Genomic DNA, 22243 nt, shown 5'->3' with positions numbered 1-22243 from the left:
GGGGGGGGGGGGGGGGGGGGGGGGGCTTGTACAAAACACGGGGTCTTTATTAATTGTTCCTAAAAAGTGAGAAAGACTACTTTGTCTTACTGTAGTAAACATCTCATTATCACAGTAAGATGTTACGATTATCGTACAATTTTCTGACACTGAGTAAAGGGTTGTTCGCGCGGTGCGCGCAGTTACCTGTAAACCCAAAAGCTTAATGGTAATGAATATTCATAAGTTGGCGGTATATATACATTGTTACTATCCGCATCTTTGGTAGTACTTAGAACTAACTAGTGAAAAATTAAACATTAAATGAAAATATTTATTTACGGGTGATTCATTCGTTCTGGTTGGTGGCGGTTATTTTGAGAGTTTCCCCTTAGCTAGTGGAACACAATTGCAAGAGTGGAGTAAATGAACCTCTAGCGCGTGGCAGTGTGTACAAGACATCGCGCGAACCAGCAGCGCTTTGCGGGAGGAGGCGAAGAGCAAGGATAAAGGCCTTCTACAACACACAAAGTGCACAGTTTTACTTTTGGAAAAAATAAGAAATATTCTTTGAAAAGACACCAAAATGGTTGAAAAAAGTGCACTTTTGTTGGTTGGATTTGCTGTGTGCGTGGTGTATTTCAGTGGGCCTGTTTCAGCTTTTAGGACTTGTGCCGAGGCCCGTTATTGCTGCCCGGGCCGAAATAACACATGCTTTGCTCATGGACCCCGAATGGATAACGATAATAAGCAAAAGAGATGTTTCTGTGACCAGGAATGTGCTACTATGGGGGATTGCTGCATCGATTACACACAAACATGCACAGGTAATTTCTCACCAAAAATATGTTGCCTAGCAACTCCTAAAATTTTATCTACATGTGTGCTTGTAAGATAAAAGCAATTCTTAGATTAGCATTAAGATTAACGTGAGTCGGTCAGGTCGTTTTTGAACAAGAGTGGTACCAGTTTCCCTCTTTTCAATGAATTTAATTATTTAGAAATTTAAACCCAAAATTAACTATTTTTCCGGGGGGCGATTGAGGTCGTCAGTAGATTACCTCACAATAAGTTCTGTGATTTAGAGGTTTATTATTGAGATATCCTGCCCCCGGGCTGTGTGTTTAGTTAGTCTAAGTCCAGGCTCTAAGCTAATCACGGAGGCTGGTCCGAGATGTCACTGTTCTGATCACCCAATACACTGAATACAGGGCTTTGTGTTCAGTGCTCATAGCTAAGGAAATGATTAGCAAGCAGGTTCAGAATATTCACACTAGTGGTTCTGTATGGATAGAGATTTAACGTACTCAGGTATAAACTTGGACCCTTTAAAATATCCTAGGTCTCGCTTAATCACAGATTTACATATGTTCTGAATCTATTTTACTTTTCTCCCTGAACACCCAGAAAATTGGGACATCTCGATATTCCAAAAGGAGGGATTTGGGAAATGTGGAATTGGTCAACAATTTATGGTTGTCATTTATCTGTCCTGGCTTTGAACTGGGTACTTTGTCAACATCATAAAATTTTTGTTTTAGTTCAAATACAAAGTGAAGAGGCAATTATCATACCTGGGTGACATTGGGAACAAAAAGCCTACATATACACTGATACTGCAGAGTTGTTAGTTCTAATTTCCAAATCAACTGTAAGACTTTGCAAACATTTTTGCTTCCTGAGTTTGTTTACATTGGACAATTTTTTCACAAAGTGCCAGACATGTTACCTAACATTGAAATAGCACACACAGCACTGACAGAGGCATTTAACCTGTTCTATAATAAGGACTTTGAGATATTTCATTCTTTTAGCTAATGGAACTCCCTGATCATTACAAAATTTTCTAGTGCATTTCCCTTTTTCTTACATTCTTGTTAAAGTTGATCTAAGCGATCACTAATTTGTTCTGACAGAATAAAGGAGAGCAGGGAATTCATTGAGAATTTCCTGATTGATGGAGATCGTAACATAATTTAGCTGAGGGGTGCTAGGCATGTATAATGACCCTGATTTGTGGAGGATCATTGACCCCATCTGATGCTGATGAAACCATCAAAACCCTGATCAGCAGCCTAACTCACCATGGAATGTCTCAAAGGTGGAAATCTTCTGACCAGTTTCCACAGAACTAGGTCATGTCTGGGTAGAGGTTTTTATTGCCACTTGTTTTTTAAGAGGGGAGATACCAGTAGCTGGAAAGAGAACAGAACCAAGAAACATGCAGCTGTCATGTTTTTTGATTTGAGTGTAAAGTTCTGGTGCTCAAGTAGGTTAGAATGTTTATATTAACTTGATTTTTCTGCTTCGATAAGAAAAGTTTTAGATGCATTTGAATTTCGGTGTAATAGCTATGGTCACAATTGATAAAATAGTTACCCCCAAAACTTCAAAAATTTAAATAAATACCCGGTAATTGAAATGATACAGCATGAAGACAGATTGCTGAAGTGGAGTGTAAATGATGCACATTCAAGTTAATTATTTGACATCCCCCCTGACCTATTGACGGTAATGGTGGTAGTTGTATGGGGATAAGTACCTATCACTGGGGTAAGGAATATATTTACTGGGTTAGATCAGGTGACTCTTTAATTATTACCCATGATTCTGGACCAGTAAGCAAGGGTAAATCCTGTGATCTTCAGCCATATTAACTTACACCCATTCCACCCAGTAGGACAGGTTTAAAGCTTCCTTATATAAGAGCTTTTATGGTGATGTTATTTTGTATGGCCAGGATTGATTGTCAAGTAATTGCTTTTTAATAACATACATTGTCTCTGAGCTGTGTATATTTTTTCAGTCTTTATGTGAAACATATTTTTCCCTTCATTGCCTTCAAAATTATTACCCCGAGTAAGAATGCACCATTATAGTGAATTGGTCAAATGTGTTTTTTATGGCATGTTATAAATTTCTAAATATGGTGCTTTTAAGTTCAAGTCTGGGCAAAAAAGATTAATATATGAATTCTGATTTGAGCCATCTTTTCATGAAAAATGTGACATCCACCTGAATACCCCAAGCCTTTAAAAGAAAGAATGGTCAAGGCCCATACAAGAAAGAGACTTATATGACCAAGCTATGGAATCTAACAGAATCAGGTGGCTTGTAATTTGAATATACTTTTAATTTTATGTTAATATGCTGTCAGATATTTATTCTAAGTGTGATGAATGACCTGACCAGAGAACTTTATCAATTGAATTTTTATTTCAAGTATCACCTGAATCTGATAAATGCAGAATATGTGGACAGATAAAAGTAAAGGGCTAAATGATGCCCCTTGGCTAACCTAATGATAGGCCTCAAAATGATAGCCATCTCTGGAGATGGTGACACCCTGTGTAAAGAATCACATATTAGGCAAATTGATTTTATAGCCCTGGACTGGCTGTCTGGTCAAAACACCTTTATTTTTTTGACATTTAAGGCTAAAATGGTGTATAGTTTAATTGTTAGCTGTTTGCAAATGTTTTGCTTTTGCCACTCTCTGTCACTGCCAGTTTATAAAGAATCTAAATGGATTCTTAAAGAACCAACACAAAAAAGATGAGTCAATCTACATTCATGAATAGAAGGTGGGAGAATACAATTGACTTTTTAGACAGACCTCTTAAAATGTGTTTGCATGGTCATCAGCACATACTTAAGCTGGGTCATTAAGCATTTCTTTCTTAAACACATATGAAATACCAAAGATGTCAACATAGCAAATTCTTTCCCAAATATTTCACATCAATAATCTCTTTGTGTTGATGACTTGAAGAATTTTGCTTGAAACAGGAGAGGTTTATGTAGAAGTGAAAGTTCTCATAAATTATTTAAAATTTTGAATCATTTAACAGTTGACTTTTGTATTTTTGAGCAGAAATCCCAATTTATAACATCTTGTTGTTCTGCACCTGCTCATTAGGAGAGACTAATTACCCAACAGAACCCCTTCTGTAGCTTCCCCCAAACACCAGAAGATGGCGTGTTTGACATAAATTCTATAACCACGGTGATCTGCTATAAATCAGAAGCTCCTTTGCACCTGTACATTTCTGCAATAATCTGCGTCATTGAGAGTCTGACAAGCGATAAAGGCCAAAGATTGATGGAAATTAAAGCCTTGTGCCTCCTAGCTGCTATTCTGTAGGAATATAGGATGTTAGGCCTGCTACAAAGAAATAGATGCACTACAAGATAGTACAATAACTCAAGTGGCCATACAAAATATTATAAACTTTATTTCTTCCTTGAAAGAAAGGTGTTGATTCTTACAAACATGTTACAATAACACTTCGTCTCTTTCTATTATCTTCACCTTGGGCACTTCCAGGTTTATTATAGTGGCTTACCAAAAGGAAGGTGCCCCCAGATTTAGGGACTTCTGGCTGATTAGACACCTCTGTCCTTGGGTTTTGTATTGGCTCTCTCTTCAGTGGAGATTTTGAATTATTAAGGTTCTATGAGATAGGATTTTACGTTTGACTGGGCTGTATGCAGACACAACTCAGTGTTGTAAGATGTTATGTTTGTCAATTTGTTTGATAAATGATGAGAAAGAATTAAGTATGTCTGCTTGTCAGTATAAAGATTAATGAAGCATGTTGAGATGAGGTTTTTCAACATGGATTAAATTAGGATAAGTACGATTTTTTTTATCTCAGGTCTGTGTTTCCCCACTGGTTTGTGTTGATAACATGGGAGGGACGCTTTGATCACTGTTGTCATAAAAATCTTCAACATAATCTGTAACAGTTTTCTGTCTCTGGACAAGAAATACGTGATGACAGGCAAAAATCAATGCACTTTTGAAAAAAAAAATCAGTGATAGGTCACCATAATCTGCCCCGCATAATAAAGAGAATGTTAAGCATCTTAAGACTGAGAAAATATTGTAAAGAAGAAATTAATAGTTTACTGAATTTAAATTACGAGAAGAAAAAATCAATCCAAAATGTTGTTTTTGTCCAGCTGTGAGTGGTAATGAATTAAGTACTAATAGAGTGGACTTCATGGGATTAGGTGATGGGTTTAACAGAGTATACTGTCCTGTAGGTCAGAAGACTGACCAGGCTATTGTGTATGAGGACTAGGTTATGATAATATTGACACAGTATGTGTAAAAACAGCAGGCTCTTGTTAAGTCCTTGTTTAGCAAAATCATGAGTTTCCTTTAAACTGTCATGACTTAATCGTTTTGTCTTCTTACCTAAACACACCTGGCCATACAGAGGTTTATCTTAATGTCTTCTGTCCTCATTCAGACCATAATACTTAGTTATACCTGTCAAATCAGTACACCCTCTATATAAATGTCCTTGCTTTCTATCAGATGTCCCCAGAATGAGTTTCTGCCTTGTTTGCGTTTCTCGTAGATGTGCATCTCGAGACATTTTCAAGTGGGATAACCAAGCATTATTGTCTGGCGGTTTTTTCCATGACAGATTTTTCAGGAGTTCAGGCAATATCGGCACATCTGGAGAAAGAATGATTCATTGCCGTTAAACACTATTGTCTTTTTAACCTTGCATTTGTCCAGAAAATCACTGCCAATTTTATTCCTTGGGGTCCTCCTTAAGAGAGGGGTATTGAGCATGACAAATCTAGCATAATGATAGATAATCATGCCAGTTTGCCAATGGAATTTTCATGACCCCCAAAATTTTAAGGTAATCGACTGTTAATTGTTTAAAAGAAAGGGTTGGGAAATTCAACCCAGGATAACCTGTGCAGAAATTTGAGATAAACCTCAAGAGAAACTTTTTATTCAAGATATCATCTGGCAACAAGGGGTAGGGATTTTAGAGATGTGATTGGCAGAATCCAGCATTTAAATGACAAGGCAGATTCAAAATAAAAATGCATACATTCTTCAAGGTGTTCTCTCTGATTCAAGTGTCAATTTGAATTTTTTGAGATCTTCAGAATATCTGTCTGACCCTTTGACAATAATCTGGAGCATATCTTTGTAATTCTGGAAAGAAAATAAATTGCTTCTCAGTTTTCGTCTGCAACATGGATTAATCTCTCACTCTGTGTGCATATATTTATACTTCCTTTGTAACTAAAGAATTTCAAAAGTTTGCTCTTTGAGTTTTGGGCCATCTCAATGTTGGTGGTGGGGTAATTACTGCCTCTGTCATGTTTGTGTTAGATAATGCCCTGACTTGCTTGCTGCTTTTTCAAAATGTGTTCACAATGGAGCACTGCAAAATTCATTTATTGCATTAAGACTTTGGTGTATTGAAAGTTGATAGATTGATAAATGTTCAGTGCTCCTGAGTCACTTGCATTTTTGCAGACCATGCATTAAATTAAAACAAGCAATAAACAATGAAAGTGATAGAAACCACACTTTATTGCTAAGCCATTGCTGGTAGGAGGAGCATTTAATTAAGCTGATGAATTTAATTGGTTGGCAACTTCTGTAGCTATCACACCATAATCTTTTTGTTTTTCTTTGACTTCAAAAGAAAACTTTAATTAAGCTATCTCTCACCTAATAATGCTTGAATTGTATGCTTCAACACTGATTCCTTGGATGAGATTATTGAAGTCAAGAGTTATCTCCCTTGAGAAGGATTTTGGTCCTATCACCTTAATGTGAGCACTGTATTATCAGGGTTATTGTGTAAACACTGCTAGGACTTATCAAACTGGATTAACACCTCCATGGTGTCAGGACTTTCATCAAGTTGTGGGAAAATTTCTTGAGAATTCTTAGACACTAAAATGCAAGTTCTTGGTCCTTTGCACACCTAGTATAAATGATGAGCTATATTTTTTCACTGTTCCATATTTAAAGGGTCTTGGTCTGCTTTGTCAGATCCTCGGACAGGTAAGGCCACCTCACGATAAGTTAAGTTTATAATGTAACACTGATTGAGAAGTTAATTCTTACACGGTCTCCAGCAGTTAACCATGATTAGGTATTCATTACCTGTGGATTTGTAGGTAAATTGGTTGGGGATGAAACCTGGGGGTATGACCTGATTTCCACCAGGATTCAAAACCAAGGGTGTTAGGTTTCTCTTCAGAGGAAATTTTTATCCTGATCTTAATTATAGGTCTTTATAAAGCAAATTTCATTACAGAGGAAATCAGACAGAGATTTTGTCTATGTGAACTTTATGCAGTCTACTGTCCTTATAAGGGATGAAATTTATTAACTCTCTCTGCTATATATCTGGTAAATATATATAATATGTCTAATACTATCATCAACTAATCTTTGATTAGTGCATGAAATTAATTTGGAATATTGGATTCTTTACAATATGTACAGGGGTGCAATTTTTCTACATTACACCACTAATCTTAAATTTCATTTCAATGATAACAAATCAATAAAGGTCTTGGAAGGTTAATTTGAACATGATCAAAATTATTGACAAGTTTTTGTGTGAAGAAAATCTAAAACCAATGTAATGATAAACTTTTATGTATCTTGAATGCCATGGATATATCTGTGAGATTTGAATTCCAACCACTCTTCTTCATTGTATATTTTAAACTCAGTACCTGAAATCCTTGGCTCTTTCTCAGCTTTTTTGGACATCAAGCCCAAGATAATAAGGTTTTGACTGTATAATAGCATTTACAAAGAATTTATCCTGTGAAATCACTCATTTTTCGTGGGGGTTTAATTTTCGTGGTTTTCGAGGTAGAAAGAGATTCAAAAATTTAAGTCACCATAAAAATGTAATTTTTCACAGATACTACTATTCACTAATTCTTCATCCATGAAATTAAATCTCCAAGAACCCATATTTTTTACTCAACCCATGAAAATTTGACCCTATGAATATATGAGATTTTACAGTACTTTAAAAAGTTTTCTTTGGCTGTATTTAAGGATATAAATATTTTTAAGCATTTTATTTGTGTTGTTTTTAGGTCGAGATTGTTTGATGGAGGAGTGGGGGTCGTGGAGCGAGTGTGATGAGCTCTGTGGGTACGGGACCCAGAGGAGGAAGAGAAAGATCCTCCGACACCGCCAACACGGAGGGAAGAAGTGCCCTGTCCGCCATGAAAAACGGGCATGTGTGGGCAACCAGTGCTTCGCGGTCCAGTCAGTCGAGTTCAGGGGCAAAGAACTTAGTGGTGAGTTGTTGTCTGACAATGGGTTTATAATCAGCATTGTTAATTTTTTATCTCCGAGCTGGTCTTTTATAGAATTTGGGTCATAGTAATAGGTTTATTCTTATAATAAGAACATTTGCTTCAAAATATACTAAGTATTTAATTGAAGGTCATTGTAACATTAACCTAAATACACAACAGCATTAATGTATAGATAATCGTCTTGTTTATTATTAACTTGTAAAAAAAATTTCCTGTTACTTAATTACGCAAAAAAGAGCAGACCAACAGAGCATCAAGAAATGATAATTTTGAGTCGGTGATTTGGATCAGGTCAGGCAAATAACTATAAGCATAAATATTTTAAAGTTTTGATAGGAAGATTTAAAAGGAAAATGAAGAATATATTAAATTGATAATTTTTTTCAAATCTTAATGCAAATATTCAACACGTCCAAAGTCATAAAGAAATTACAAGCCCTAGACATGCCAAAATTTATTAATGTACAAAAGGAGCAAAATTCAAGGATATGTTATGATTTAGATTTCCTGAAAATATAACATTAAATTATCCTTAAAAAATATAACTTCAAATTCAATGTAAAACCAGGATTGTTACAGTGTTTTAGTTTCTTTTATGTAATATAGAATGATAACATGCTTTTATTATGTAATTTTCAAGACTCCTATTCAATTTATCATTCTCCCAAGACAAAAATCAGGAAAAAATTTCAAAGATTTTTAGGAGAATCTGAAGCCTGATTTTGTTTACATGGCATGGAACTTACTAGGCAGAGAATTCTAAAGAGAATGGCCAGGAATTTAGTAGGAAATGAACATCATATCCTGCCAGATGCACTTAAGTTTAAAAAATCTTTTTTTCTCCCTTTTCTGCTGTCAGTGAAGAGATTCAATCACAAATAAAAATCTGTGTTCATTAAGTTCTTTCCAAAAAGCATGAGAAAGTTTTGTGACTTGTACCGATAATATTCTGCGTAGTTTGACCTAGAAAAACAGATATTTGGGACATTCATGGAATAGGAACTTGTTTAGCTCCTGCCTAAGTCTTTGAGGAAAAAGTTCAAATCACTTATTTGAAAAATTGCTGGGGGGTCACAGATAACTGTTTTATGCCTTGACATCAGAGTTACTCTTGCATCATTCCACCCCAGGGTGCTGGTTCTAAGGGTCTTTGATATCAATCCCTTATAATCCACTTTGATGGAAAAATATTTATGAAAAAATCATTGGAGATGCTTGGAGATTTCATGTTAAAGAGAAAAACAAATTAAATATTTTGAAAAATAAGGTTTATATATCAGTTTAGTACATGTACTAATACAACTCTTCCTACCAAACTTTAAGTACACATTCCTCCTCATATACATTTTACCACTGGAGAGTTTGGATTACCGATAACTGTAACAGAGAAAGATTATTCAGGAAACGTTCTCAACAAGAGCTAAATCGGAGCCTGATGAAGCACACTGTATTTACCACTGAGTGCTTTGTGTTCCGAATCATGTTTTTCTCTAAACAACATCTTGTTAGTTAATTACGACAGAAGATGTTTGTCTAAGAAAGATGGAGTCCTAACATTTGTTCTACATTTGAGCTAAGTTATGAATGAAAGATTTTTTTCAAGATACCATCCCTATTATTTTGTACATCCATTAATGTTTATGGTTTCTGATGTCTTTTGATTTGTAATTCCCCTGATGAAGATAGTCAACATTTTAACTATACTGATGTGAGCAGCATAAGCCCATGACCCAATAATGCAATAATACAACCACATTTTGACATCTAGATAAACATATGTAAGATACAAATAATTAACAACATAACTGCATGAAGTCAAAAGATAAACAGCAAACATCCCATCCTGTGAAACTGAACTAAAGGTATCTGTTTTGGGTTTGATAATAGAAAATATCTAGAAAGTAAGAGATTGGAAAATTTTTTTCAAGATGCAAAGTAGCGTTAACATGCACTCAGTTACCAAATGCAGTATTGGAGGGGACACATCAACAGCAATATCTAGTGGCAGTCAGGGGGAAATTTGAAAATAAATGTCAAAAAATCAATTTGTCATTTTTCCCCCAATATAGAGAATTCAGAAATATAAATGCTTGAAGTGGGTTGTTTCAGATTAATACCAGAGGTAGTTGATGAATTGTACAGAACATCTTTGGCAGTAATTTGATTAATAGTGATGATAAATGAGGCAAATTGAACATTTAGCAGAAAACTTGTGTGGTCTAGCATGTTAATAGGTAGAGACCAATGAAGAAGTCAATGCTTCTCCATAAAATTTCTGTTAACATGTAACAAGATTATCTAAAAAAGTTGAAACTGAGAGAATGCTAAATATGAGATAAACTTTTAAAGTATCATTATTATAGCAGCATGTACAAAGATAAAAAATTACAAAAAGCTAAAACGTGTTGTTTTTTTACAAACATTAATGCAAGACATAAATTCCATCTAAGAACCTATTCATACAGATGTTTTATGCTGTTGATCACCTCTGAACCAATCATAATGGAACAAAAAGAAATTTTATTTTATGAATGACATTTAAAATTATGTTCTCATGATTAGCCAATTTTATGAACTATTATGGCATCACATTTCACCGATTGTAAATTTTATGAATGATAATTCTGCTGATAAGATCTCTAATTAGGCAGTAGTAAATCATATTTCTTTGCAATTATACCCCACCATTTGAGATGATATGGCAAGGAATGAAAAAGCAATATACCTACTGGATGTCATTTTTCTAATTGTTTTAAAACACCTGCAAATTTGCTCTGGTAATGGGGTGCTGGGGTCATACAAGGTCAAAAATTGCACATTTTTGGGTTACACATTGGGGACATTGTTTCATTAAGATGATGAAGCAATTCTGTGTTATGGCAGCAAAAACTGACAGATTAATTTCTAAATTAATTTTTAATCTTGCTTTAGTAGATGATTATCTTTGTACATGTGGTTAAGTGTTTATGCTTGTTTTCAGAAATTGGTACTAAATACAGGTACCAGAAGCATGTCACTGTTAATTTCCATAGGATCATGAAATAGAAATGATACTAATTAAATTGTGAAGGCTTTTAATCAGCAAACAAATGCCCTCTACTGTTTTTAATGTGATATAATAAGGAGAACTATTAATCACCGTTTTTTTCTTGCTCTCTGATTATACCCTGTCAGCCGCGTCATTCCGTTGTTACCAGTTGAATTATGAGTACTCTCATCGCGAGGTGAAACCTCTAGTTCAGAACAGTTTGTCTTAATCCTGTTGGGCTGACAAATGACCAAAAATTATATATTTTTTTCACTGTACAGGCATGTTTGAATTGGTCACTGCTTTGTTAAACTATAACGAGGGGTTGTCTGGAGTACAAATCAACAGCTCCTAGGGGCTGAATCAGAAGCTTCAATAAACCACAACTTCCTCTCGCTATATCTCTCGTATTTATGGATCATCTTGACATTGAAGAGTTTAGGTTTTGTGGTGGGTATTTGGTGGATTTTAAATAAGATCCCTTTTTCTCAGGCCAGACACCAGATTATCACTTTTACCACACACCAATTGTGTGGTATTGCTGAGGAGCATATAAAAATACCTGTCTTTTAAATGTGTTTTTTCTTCATACATCCATGTTTTTCTAAACTTTTTATTGTGTTCATATCTAATACATGGCCGGATGTTTTTATAATCTTGTGGTAAAATTGTGAGAAAGTTTTTTATTCTTTGCATTTTCCAAGTGTACTCTTTGTTGAATTTTTAAATTTGTAATTTGATAATGTGAAAAAGAAGATAAGAGCAAATTTATGAATGAAGTAAAATAGACATTAATTGTTACATAAATAGGGTCATTGTTTTGTTGAAATTAATATGAACAAGTTGAATGCAGGTCAAGCTCTAACAATGTGTCTTATTTTCTGAGCACAGGACGGAAGCTTGGCACCTATTTGAAGATTTTTTTGAGGAGCTGTTGTAGAAATGTAACTTTATCCCTTTATCTCCTAAACTGTCTTTGAAGTCAGTTATGATCCCATTATGAACACAATATTTGGAGAGTGCTTCTTGTGCAGTTGTTTGTGGTGTAAATCAGTTGTTTTATCAGTCACTCTTTGTCTATTTCTCTGTACTTTAAGTAGAAGCTCTCAGATTGTTATCAGCATTTGATACTATGCATAATATGACCCCTATAATTACCCTTTAAATGCCTTTTTAATCATTAATAGACATCTCTTACATTCTGAATGGTCTACACTTGACTTTTAAGTAACAAGGCTTTAGAAAATGTATATTGTGATTATAAGCAGGCATTTAATCTTTTTACTCAAATGTGCCATATACACCACATCAAAGTCAGTGTCTGGATAAAGGTTATAATCAGATTTATAACTTTGACATATGTTCTGGCCCTTAAACCCTATATCTTAAGTGACAAAGTAAAGTGCTTCTGTCTGTTACCTAATGATGCATCAACATTACAAACTTTGTAGAAATACATAAGTAAAATGTTATTTTTAAAAAAAATGGGACTTTAGCCATTAATTGAAATCTTTATGTGAAGATTAGATAACTATTACTCTGCCTGTACCATATAAAATTACATCTCCCCTAGGGGGATAAGCATCCCTCCAAGGGAGATAATCCTGTTTGAGTAATACCTGGTAATCTCCCTTAATCTGAGCTGTGTCTGGGTTTCTTATCATTTTCCTTCCTAACTGTTTTGTGATACAGACATGGAGAAACTTGATTTCCTTTCCCTATTTTCTGGATTTAGCATTATATCCCTCTGCACTGCCTCCACTCTGTTCCCCAGAAGGTATTCAGATCCCTATATTATAAAAGGTATTGTTTCTGACTTAATGAAAGTGTTATTACGAGGGTTGTCCCATAAAATCGTGGACAAAGCGCTTTTCTCAAAAAGTAATGTGCGCAAAAACTGAAATTTTCAGTAAATGTTTATTCATCATATTTAAGTGTATCATAATGTTTTTGATTATATATATGCAAAAATAAAGATTTTATTCTGCTTGAATGTGCACAGGGTAATTCACTTAACCATAAAAATAACAAGGTTATATTAGAGACTATGCAAGTATTAAATCGTAATAAAAGTTTTAAATACACAAGATTAGGATGAAAATTGTTCAAATTAAATTCCTTAATCAATTCTGAGGTCTTTTTGAAAATTTCAAGCATTTTGGTTAATTTTTGGCAGTTTCCCGCATTTCAAATTGGAAAGTGGTAAACACAATACACGAAAAATGGCGACGTTTGATGACGTTACGGCGCACCGGAGAACAGTTCAGTTAGATTAGGATGTTGTAATGACACATTAAGAGACTTTAAATGAATACAGAAGAAAGAAAATATGTAAAATATCACCAAATCTTTGAAATATAAATGAAATGGATGTTTTCCTAAATTATTCTGATGTACAAGTAGTACAAAACATAGAAACTGCCATTGTTATAGCAAAAGCCGCTGTCACTGTCGACTGTTGATGTGAGATTCTTTGTTAATTGAATGATGGTGAGAATACTGTCCCTAACTTGCTAATAAATCTTCAGAAGATCGCATGAGTGTGCCACATTAGTTCCGTAACTGGTTATAAACACTCACGTATGAAAATCAAAAAAAAATTCTAGATTTAAGTGGGGTTTATCAAACTTTACATTTAACAAACATGAAACGCGACGCTGTTTTAGACACCTTGACGTTATAATCCGTGCGCCGTAGGGCGAAACAGTACATAACATGAAATATCACAATTTGTTTATTTATGCATATATCTATTTGAAATTTGCTATGTATATTCATATTATATGTACTAAAGAGTAGTGAAAATTTCAGAATACATTGATGATTATTTTTCAAACTAGACAACTTGTCCACGATTTTACGGGACAACCCTCGTACATTGTTATAAGACAACTTTCCTTTGTATGCAAAAACTACTGTAGCATTATACTTATCTACCACAACAATTTCTGTTTGAGAGTTTTAAGTAGCAATGTTAAGTATTCCTTTACTACAATATTGTAATTCACTTAACCATCACTTTACTATTGTGCATTTAAAAAAAAATTACTTTAAGAAGAGTAGAGAACTGATTTAAATATATACTTTCTCATCTAGCTGAGTGTTTTAATGTGTTAATTTTTAATTCTGTTCAGTTGTATTTCAAATTTTTAACTTCAGAATGCCTTTCAAGTACTATGTATGCATTCTTTGTAAACACATCAAATATTTTTCAATCTTGACAAGCAAAAAAAATAGAGAAAGTAAGATTGTGTAATATACATAACGCGGTCTTTGCTTTAGGGGCCCAACACATGTCATCAGGAATTATTCTTTGAGATAGCACAACCTTCTTTATTTTAAAAAATCTTATGTTTATTGTGCATTCTTTTTCTAAAGCATTATATTAATGTATACATGTGGCAAAATTATTAAGGGGGACAACTATAAACTAGCTTGGTTTCCTATAGTTATATCCTGGCAAAATTGTTGGAGGGCATGACTTATAGGTATGTATGTAGTTTTACATTGAGTCAACTGTTTACTAAAAGCCCAATTTCATAGCTTACATAAAATGGAAAATTAAAAGACTGTGGAAGATTTTAATGTGTAAAGAATCAATCAATATAAGTACTGTCCTGTCCTTCCCCAGTGATTATCTGAAGTACCCCACATAATCTCAAATAATCCCCTCCCATCTGTTTGGATTCAAAGCACCCTGCTGTACCGACCATTATCTGCTATCAAACTATCCAATAGGATTACAGGAAGCTGGTCTTGTGGACACCCAGCAAGCATTTATTGTCCCGAATTAAAACATTTTTTCCACCTATTGAGCTCCAATTTTCATAAACTTTGAAGTTTTCTGATGGGCTGTCGAAGCATGAAAATGGGGTATATTTACAAACATGGAGATGACTAGCGGCCAAAGAATGCACTTGTAGAGGGAAAAGTGGTTTTCTCATGCACAATTGTAACAATATTAAGAAGTCATTTGTTTGGGGGGACCCTGTACTGGAGTCTCTGGTTACATCTAGGGAATGTATGTAAAATTGATCAGAGTCCTGACACACAGTGGGATAATTGTGCATCATATCTGAAAAATTCCATGCCAAGAAGTAATTAACAATAGTTTTCTTTTAATGACTTTTTGAATTGGTTATCTTTAACTTGCATGTATGATATTTTCTCTATTGAAAAGGCCTTGCACAAATATTTATCATCCGATAGGATTTCATTAAATAAACTGTATGGGAGGTATTTCACTTTTCTTAGCAGATTAAATACCATATTGACTTTCTTGACATGTTGGCTTTCATATCATGGGCTTATTTTACTAGATAAGCATCTTTCGTTTAACTTTTGAAATACAATACATACGTTCATACAATGGGAAGCTGAACACTTTGTGAAATACAGAAAGGAAAATGCTGGCTTTCTGACACATATTGTTTACATATTTTACACTTAAGCTGTCACATATCTGGGAGGAACATCATTTTTTGACACTCCCCACTCACAAAATCTTGACATGAAACAAAGTGCAAGGATCCACTAAAAGTAGAGAGCCTTAAATAATGCATGGTACACTGCAAATAATCTGCTTTTAAGGCAATTTATCAGAGTGTAGGGGAAGTAATAAATGTCACTTGTGTAAATAAGTTTTTCTCTTCTTTGACCTATCTTGGTTTCGGTGTTTATTTAGCAGTAATGAATACAGACAACTTATATATCACCATCCTGATACAATATCACAGTGACAGACAGTTACTGTTTTTAAATGCACATTTGTTACACTTCCTGTGAAAATAAAACAGTACTTCTTTGATAATAAAAAATCGTTATCAAGCTAGGATATTTTTTCTTGCAGTAGAATATAGTTGAGCGTTGCTAATCCAGACATTAGTGTTCCCTAGAAAACTTTTTGTAATTGGGTCAATAAATTCTGTCCCTGACACATTAATCCAGAAGGTGAAGGGGCCTGGATAAATGAGACTCCTGTTCTCATTATAAATAGTGTTAGATAGTTCATTACAATGATCCCGATGATTTAGGTGTACAAGAAGTCTGAATGTGTTTTGTTTACCTCAAAGAAAGATCATATACGTGCGATCATGTTCATCATTTGTCCCAGTTTCCACCAATTTACTGGCCTTTAGCTTTGTTCATCACTAAGAAATCTTGTGTAAATGAAAATCTTTCCCTAGAGCTTGACAAAAAGTTTTGTTTTGTTTTTTTTTTACAAAAATCTAGCTCTTAATAAGGAAAATATAAAGTTATAAGTAATTGATTTTTGACACTAGTCTTTTGAATGTCTTTTGCAGAGGTTGGGAAGATTTTACCAGCAGAATTTGGAAGATGGAGAACAAGTAGTCTATACAGTATGGAACATGATATCAGGAGGAATCTGATAGAGAATCGCCTCAGCAACGAGGTCCCTACCAGACTACCGTAAGTAGCAGTAAATGTGAAATAGAGTTTGTCACAGCGTTTTTTTAACCAGGTCACAACCACCTCGATGAGGGTGGTTTATAAAGAATAAAGGATTCAAGGCTTTGATCACTCACAAGATGTTCCATTGGTGACATTGTTTGAAAACTAAACCAGTTTTCTGTAATGATGCAGGAATTTATCCCAAGTCCTCACACCTGGATATTTACCTTTGCTTACCTGTCCCCATATACCTGTCTCAGGTGTGCATACAGTCAAATCTTAAGGATGCAGTCTTACCCACTCAAATTTGATCCAGGGCTTTCTGGAAACATTTTCTCTTGTATTCAGGGACCTTAAAGCCAACATATTTCTAATGACACTCTGACAATGAAGCTTTTGGTCCAAGGTTAATTGATACTAAGTCTTGCACCTGGAAAACACCGACATCAAAGGCCCAGGGTACATGTACCTGTAGAATTAATGATCAGAATATCAAGCTACACTCAGTGGTAGCATTTCTCTTTGAAAATTTAAAGTAAGAGTCTGAATTACATTTACAGTCAATACATCAAATTTAGTATTAGTGTATAAGACACAAAATACAAATCTTTGTGGAAACTGAGCTGTCTTAGAATCATTATATAAAAAAGATAAAGTGTTCTATCAGTGGGTGGCAGAGTTATAATTGGGAGTACAAATGGAACATCTAAGCTTATAGGGTATTTCTTTCAGAAAAGAGTCTTTGCAAGTTCTTGAATGTGAGCAGGATTATTCACCAATTATTTTGCAAACCGTCTCAGTTTTCTTGTGTTTGAAGATTTAGGTGAACAAACTTTAGCCACCTGTTACAAAATATGATGTGTTTAGCATATTGTGGTCAATGGTACAAATATTAGAATGTCCATATAATTTTAGGGGGGAGAAAAAATACATGGAACAGGAACATGTAAAACTACTTGTTGTTGAATATGTGTTCTGTCTTGCAAAAGGAAAGTTGTGCTATTGATTGAGTCTTGCAGAAAGTGGTCAGTGGTCTGATATTGGCTCTTCAAGTCATTGTGCTTCTAAATCTACTCTCCAACTTTGGGTAATGCTTTTAAGTTTTGTTTAGGAAAAATGTCTTGCCTCAGCAGGCTGGAAAATGCACTCAATCACAGAGCCAATGGTAACAGGGTCTTGCTCCCATTTTAATGTAGAATAATTGCCATGGAGTCAGTAGCTGGCAAAAAGAATTACCCTCAGACAAATCCTTAAAAATGTTGTGATTACAGAAAGTTGACACCCTCTTCCAGAAATTGACTCACTCCATAAACAGGCCAGTGTTGAAATTTACTGGTGGTAATGGCCATATTGAGTTTCAGTGATTTTCAGCACTTTAGAAACAGTAAAGGGTTGTCTTTAGTGTTTTGTTAAATGTGTATTAGAATTCAGTTTCATTTTTTAGCACTGAAGTACCCCCTGATGCTTTTATAGGAAACAAAAATTTAATTATTTTAAAGATCAAAGAAGATTTGTAGGTATACTTGATAAGAACTTGGGGATAAAGGGGAAAAATCACACCTCTGAATGCGATGGGCCTTCAATCAATTTGCTGTCTAGTCAAACATATTAAATCTCTCATTATAAGGTTTCCCTTTTATTGAAGCTACAATTTCATGTGTGTGTATGAGTTATCATTAAGTTTTCTTTAATTCTTTCAGTTTAGAACAAAATTACCCATGTACACTGCACAAATTTATGAATGGTTATATGGCTCTCAAAAACTGAATGATTCATAGCTGTGGTAATTACCTTGTTCAAAGGCCTGACTTCTGTTAATTGCATAGGAAACCAAAAAGGTGCCAGTGTTAAACTTTAAGATTTTACTTCTTCATTTCCTGATAAAAAATTCTGAGTGAAGAAAAAAAATTGTGAATGGGTGCACGTTTCCCAGGATATTAGTTAGCTCCTGTATCAAGAATTAATTTTGAGAGATACAAGATATGCTTAAAAAATGGTTAAAATATGGACAGATTTGATATTTTCTTAATGATACTTGCAGGTGCTAAAAATTTGATCAGGTTTCTTTATCATAATCCTCAGACTGTGTGAAAAGCTGTTTTTGTATGACAGATATGTGCATCCCTCTAAACATAAGGTTATCCGTGAAGACACCTGGTTGACGAGAGAAAACACTAATCCACGCAAATACGTCATTATGTTCACTTAACTGCACCTCCCGAATGAGGGGTCAAGGGTTTGTCGATCATCTTCTTTGTACTGGGGATGAAATCAAATGACAAAATCTGACAGTCACACAAAGAATTCATTTCACTTTGATTGTAGTATTTGTAACTTGAAGCCATTGAAACTCTCCATAAATAAATCTGTAGTACTGTACCATATAATTATGATTGACAGATGCAAGTTACTGAAAAATGTCAGCGTGGCAACCGCTTGTTAAAAGTTTCATTTAAAAAGGACAGTTTGTACATAAGATGTTTGTCATTTGAGATCTTTATTTTTCACTTTTTTTCCCCTCTTAAAGTGCTATTTAAGTTACTGTGCACTTATAATAACTGCATCTGGAAGACCCAACATTTCCATATTCAGTAATCCAATTAAGACAATCCTGGAGGATTTAAATTGCAATTAAGTATGATTGAATCCAATAAAACAGACATCAATTTTATGAATGTACTTTTTTTGTTTCATGAATTTTAGATTAGTATCTAGGTTGCACCTGCTTGGAAGGAGGAAAACAGAATAAAAACAAGAAGTGTGTTTCTGCCATACATTAGTGTCTGTGTAAGGGTGTTCTCTCTGAAGCATGAAGAATAGCTTTATCTGATTATAGGAAAGTAAACTTCCACCAAAAGATGCAACCCCATTTCCCAGGTTAAAAGAGTCAAGATTACCATGGCAACTCTCCAAAATAAATCAGATATACATTTATTTCTAAAACAATTAAGAATGGATTTACTTAATCCTTGGAATGAGCCTTGCACCATTTCTTGTTCAAAAATAACTTTGTTATGGTTAGTTTGCAGTACAAGTGGGTTTGTCTTTTCTTTTGAACACTTTGCAAGACATATAATTTGTGTTGGAATGCCCTACTGGCCCACTAAGCTTCAGTGATGGGAAATTGGAATAAGACTGGTATCAGTACTGTCAACCCCATTTAAATTTTTTTTTTTTTCCTTTTTTGAATGCCTTAATGGCAAATGTGCATACATTATTAATAAGAGCTAGGGTGCGCCTGTGCTTAGGGGTTTCGAAATTGCATGTACTCTTTACCCTTTGTCTGTATTTTACTGAAAATTTCTTAAAGTAAAGCTATAACTCTGATTAAGGGCACTGAACTTCAAATAAGACTAATATTTCATAATTTTATTTTAGATACTGTGCCAAATTTACCATTGTGGCTACCAGCCTGTATTGCAACATGTCAGGAGCCAATAACAAGTGGGCCAATGAACTGCAGCTGAACAGAACGGTGTGTATCCAATGTGATCCATTCGCAATGAGCAAGGAACTCGGAACTCGTTGTATCGGACATGGTGTCTACAACCACACAACTCGCTGGAAGGCCGTGGATGTCCCGTACTGCAATGGACAGTGGAAAATGATTACCAAACCACAGGATGGTTGTGTGTGTGATGTAGAATCCAAAGACAGCTTTATTTTAATCTGAGAAGAATTTCTCTTCATTTTGTAAAATGATTTATGAAGTATATGGTTGTTTTTAGAGTCTAGTTTACATAATTTTACATCTTTTATGTCTGTCAGATTGGGTCTTCTCACCAAAGACTGTAAAATGTAGTGGTACCGAATTATGTAAAATTGAGCTTTATGATATGGTTAAGATGAATGAACATGAAGATATTTGGATTTAGATGAAATATTTGTGTATGTTTTGTAAATGTACACATCAGTATGTAATGTGACTTAATCATATGTATTTTCTACTTCACTTTGTCATATTGTACTTTTTTATCTTTAAAGATTGGAAGGGTGGAATTAGTGCTAAAAAAGAATGTATGAAAATGTAACAAAATGGAATCTGTATGGGGTTTGTAATATTAGGCCAGTATCAAATTTAATCAAATACCAGTAGAAGTATGTTTTACCTAGAGAATGTTTATTCTCCTTCTTCTCATTTAGATATACTCCTAGGCTATATGATATCTCTAACACTCCAGATTTTGGTTGTGGTTTCAGCGTTTGATGTCATCCATTAAAATCCTCTGTATTCATGTATCTTAAAATACTCAAAATCCAGTGAATTACATATAGATATAAATCATAACCAACAAATACCTCACACAAAAAACACATACAAATGCATCATGGGTAAAAAAATTCATCTGAAAAAGAGGCTACTTGTGATATAGATCTATGCTAAAGGAGGTCTGAAAAACAATTTTGTAAATCGTTTGTACATAATTTTTGTGGATTGATGTACAAAACCCTTTAGATGATGAAATGATTAGATACTGATTGAAATGGTGCTTTCAGATAATAAACAAAAATGTAACCAGAAAATTGCACAGTTGATTTGGCTTATAAGCTTACCAATATGATACCCTGCTTTTATATATGAATCTGCATGTATTGGTCCCAGTCATGATACATTGTATAAGATTAGAATTTGTCCCTCCAGTTAGCTTTACACATATTCTGTTGTGTATATAAAACATTTGTTGTAGAGTACTATAGAAGTTTAACTGTGTTATATTCTCATCATTTCTACTTTTTTCTACATTTACATGTAGACATTAATTAATTATTTTATGCTATACTGTACATGTAGCTTTTGTACTCGATTTTGTCCATAACTGTAGCATTCTTTCTGTAATTCAGATTTATTTTAAATGTTCATTTCTATAGTTGGATGTTGTGATAGTTCTATGCAAACCAAAAAATGACATCAAATTCTGTTTGTCTGTGTGAAGGTCTGAAGGATAATTTTAAATGCATGCATCTCATTTTGTAAATAATAAATTTAGTATACTCATTTGAAATTTAATGTACTGAAATAAAATATATTAGTTACCAATAATTTTGAGTTACAATGTATTTTTGGACAGCCAATTGATTGGATTTCCTATTTTACAACTAATATTGTGCCAATTTTACAAGAAGTCTTTTGGAGACATGCTATTTATGACCAGTATATATAATGTGCTCTACAAAGTTGATCAAGGCTGAACCAAACCAACTGTAGAGTGGGATGTAGACTAAAGTGGTGTACATTTACCCCTGACAGCTACTAGTGCAATAGTTATGAGTTAGGTTAAAGGTGACAACAGACAGACAAACAAACAGACAGACAGGACAAAAGCAATATACCCCTAGGATCTTTCTATCCCAGGGCATACAAATTCTCAAGAACAGGATACTAGTAGACTATTAGTCATACTGATATGGAAGCATCCTCAGGTAGTATAGAATCAACTTTGGTTGGTGACCTTGAGCTTACCAAAATGGCCTTTGATGTATGAATTGTGATCAAGTTTGTGACATACACTTAGGTCCTTTGTGAAGTAAGTCCGAAATATCTGACGTTTTCTAGGCTTCTTATAAACGATTTTGATTTTCCTGGCACATAAAATATCAAAATTGTGAAGAAAGAAAGGCCTGGAAAACGTCAGGCCTGGGGGCCATAAAACTTAGACGAGCTCACTTTTGATCTCAGTCTCACTTTTATGGCCCCCAGCCCAGATA

The 22243-nt window shown here is 34.4% G+C and overlaps 1 protein-coding gene across 1 annotated transcript; it reads left to right on the top strand.

Annotated features, from left to right (window-relative positions):
* Positions 1-252: 252 nt before the first annotated feature.
* LOC134246485 (somatomedin-B and thrombospondin type-1 domain-containing protein-like) lies at positions 253-21578 on the top strand. The gene is made up of 4 exons (XM_062728858.1): positions 253-806; positions 7870-8076; positions 16429-16555; positions 19916-21578. Exons 1-4 carry the CDS (start codon positions 566-568, stop codon positions 20208-20210), a joined length of 870 nt encoding a protein of 289 aa, XP_062584842.1. The 5' UTR covers positions 253-565; the 3' UTR covers positions 20211-21578.
* The last annotated feature ends 665 nt before the right edge of the window (positions 21579-22243 follow it).

The sequence above is a fragment of the Saccostrea cucullata genome, unplaced genomic scaffold (assembly GCF_032062105.1).
Source record: "Saccostrea cucullata isolate Sc308-1 unplaced genomic scaffold, CSIRO_AGI_Scuc_v1 ctg2, whole genome shotgun sequence".
Classification (NCBI taxonomy): domain Eukaryota; kingdom Metazoa; phylum Mollusca; class Bivalvia; order Ostreida; family Ostreidae; genus Saccostrea; species Saccostrea cuccullata.
Note: the sequence above shows the minus strand (reverse complement) of the source record. Positions and strands in the feature narration are given on the sequence as shown.